The sequence below is a fragment of the Buceros rhinoceros genome, unplaced genomic scaffold, assembly GCF_000710305.1.
Source record: "Buceros rhinoceros silvestris isolate BGI_N320 unplaced genomic scaffold, ASM71030v1 scaffold35944, whole genome shotgun sequence".
Classification (NCBI taxonomy): domain Eukaryota; kingdom Metazoa; phylum Chordata; class Aves; order Bucerotiformes; family Bucerotidae; genus Buceros; species Buceros rhinoceros.
In genome coordinates this window covers 3,756-4,449 of record NW_010409470.1, presented here as the reverse complement: position 1 = coordinate 4,449, position 694 = coordinate 3,756, and the positions used below count along the sequence as shown (strand labels likewise).

Here is a 694-nt window from a genome sequence, read left to right as displayed (position 1 = left end):
TCCTGCAGGAGCCCGTGCTGTAGAACTTCTCAAGCCGTTCCCTTTAGTACGTGAGAAGGTTTCGGAGGGGTTGTTGTGGGGGCTTTGGGGCGGGAGGCGGGGGTTTGCCTTTCTTTCGATGGCTGTTCATTGGCTGCGGGAGGGTGTTGGCCCATGTAGAATAGCTCTGGAGCTGGGACAGCTTTGTGATCCCAGGCCGTGGTTTTAGTGACCAGGCTCACGCTCTTTCCGTTTTGTTCCTGCTGTCAGCTAGAACGGCCCAATCTCAAAGCAGAGGTTTGGCTTGAGCGCATCCTTCTAAAGCTCCTGCTCTTCCAGGTTCCTCGGGGACCTCTCTTCTCGTTCTTCCCTCCTCCTACTTCCTGCTTTTGTGTCTTCCAGGAAACAACAGCCGAATCAAGACAGCAGCCAAGCTCCCCACCGCGCTGACTCTCTCTGGGCTGGTGGAGGTGAAGGAGGTACGTAGGTGCTAACCGCTCCCAGAAGCTCCTTCATGCAGTTCCCTTGAAACGTCAGTGCCAGCTCCCGGGGCCTTGCTGGGTGTCGAGGTGCTTATCTCCCCCGGTTTGCTTGGAGTGCGCACAGCCGCTGCCTGCCACACGCTTCACTTCCTTCACCTGTGGAGGTGGCTGGTTTTCCTGAGGGCTGAAGTCACCGGTTGGCCGGGTTCACAGGCCTGCTGGTCTGCGTGCTG

At 57.9% G+C, this 694-nt stretch overlaps 1 protein-coding gene across 1 annotated transcript in view; it reads left to right on the top strand.

The window, feature by feature from the left end:
• CIAPIN1 (cytokine induced apoptosis inhibitor 1) overlaps window positions 1-694 on the top strand; it is a 4,650-nt gene that overhangs the window by 1,741 nt on the left and 2,215 nt on the right. The window contains exon 3 of the mRNA XM_010135243.1: window positions 382-458. Within this exon, the coding sequence (XP_010133545.1) occupies window positions 382-458 (77 nt within the window). The remainder of the gene's footprint in view (window positions 1-381; window positions 459-694) is intronic.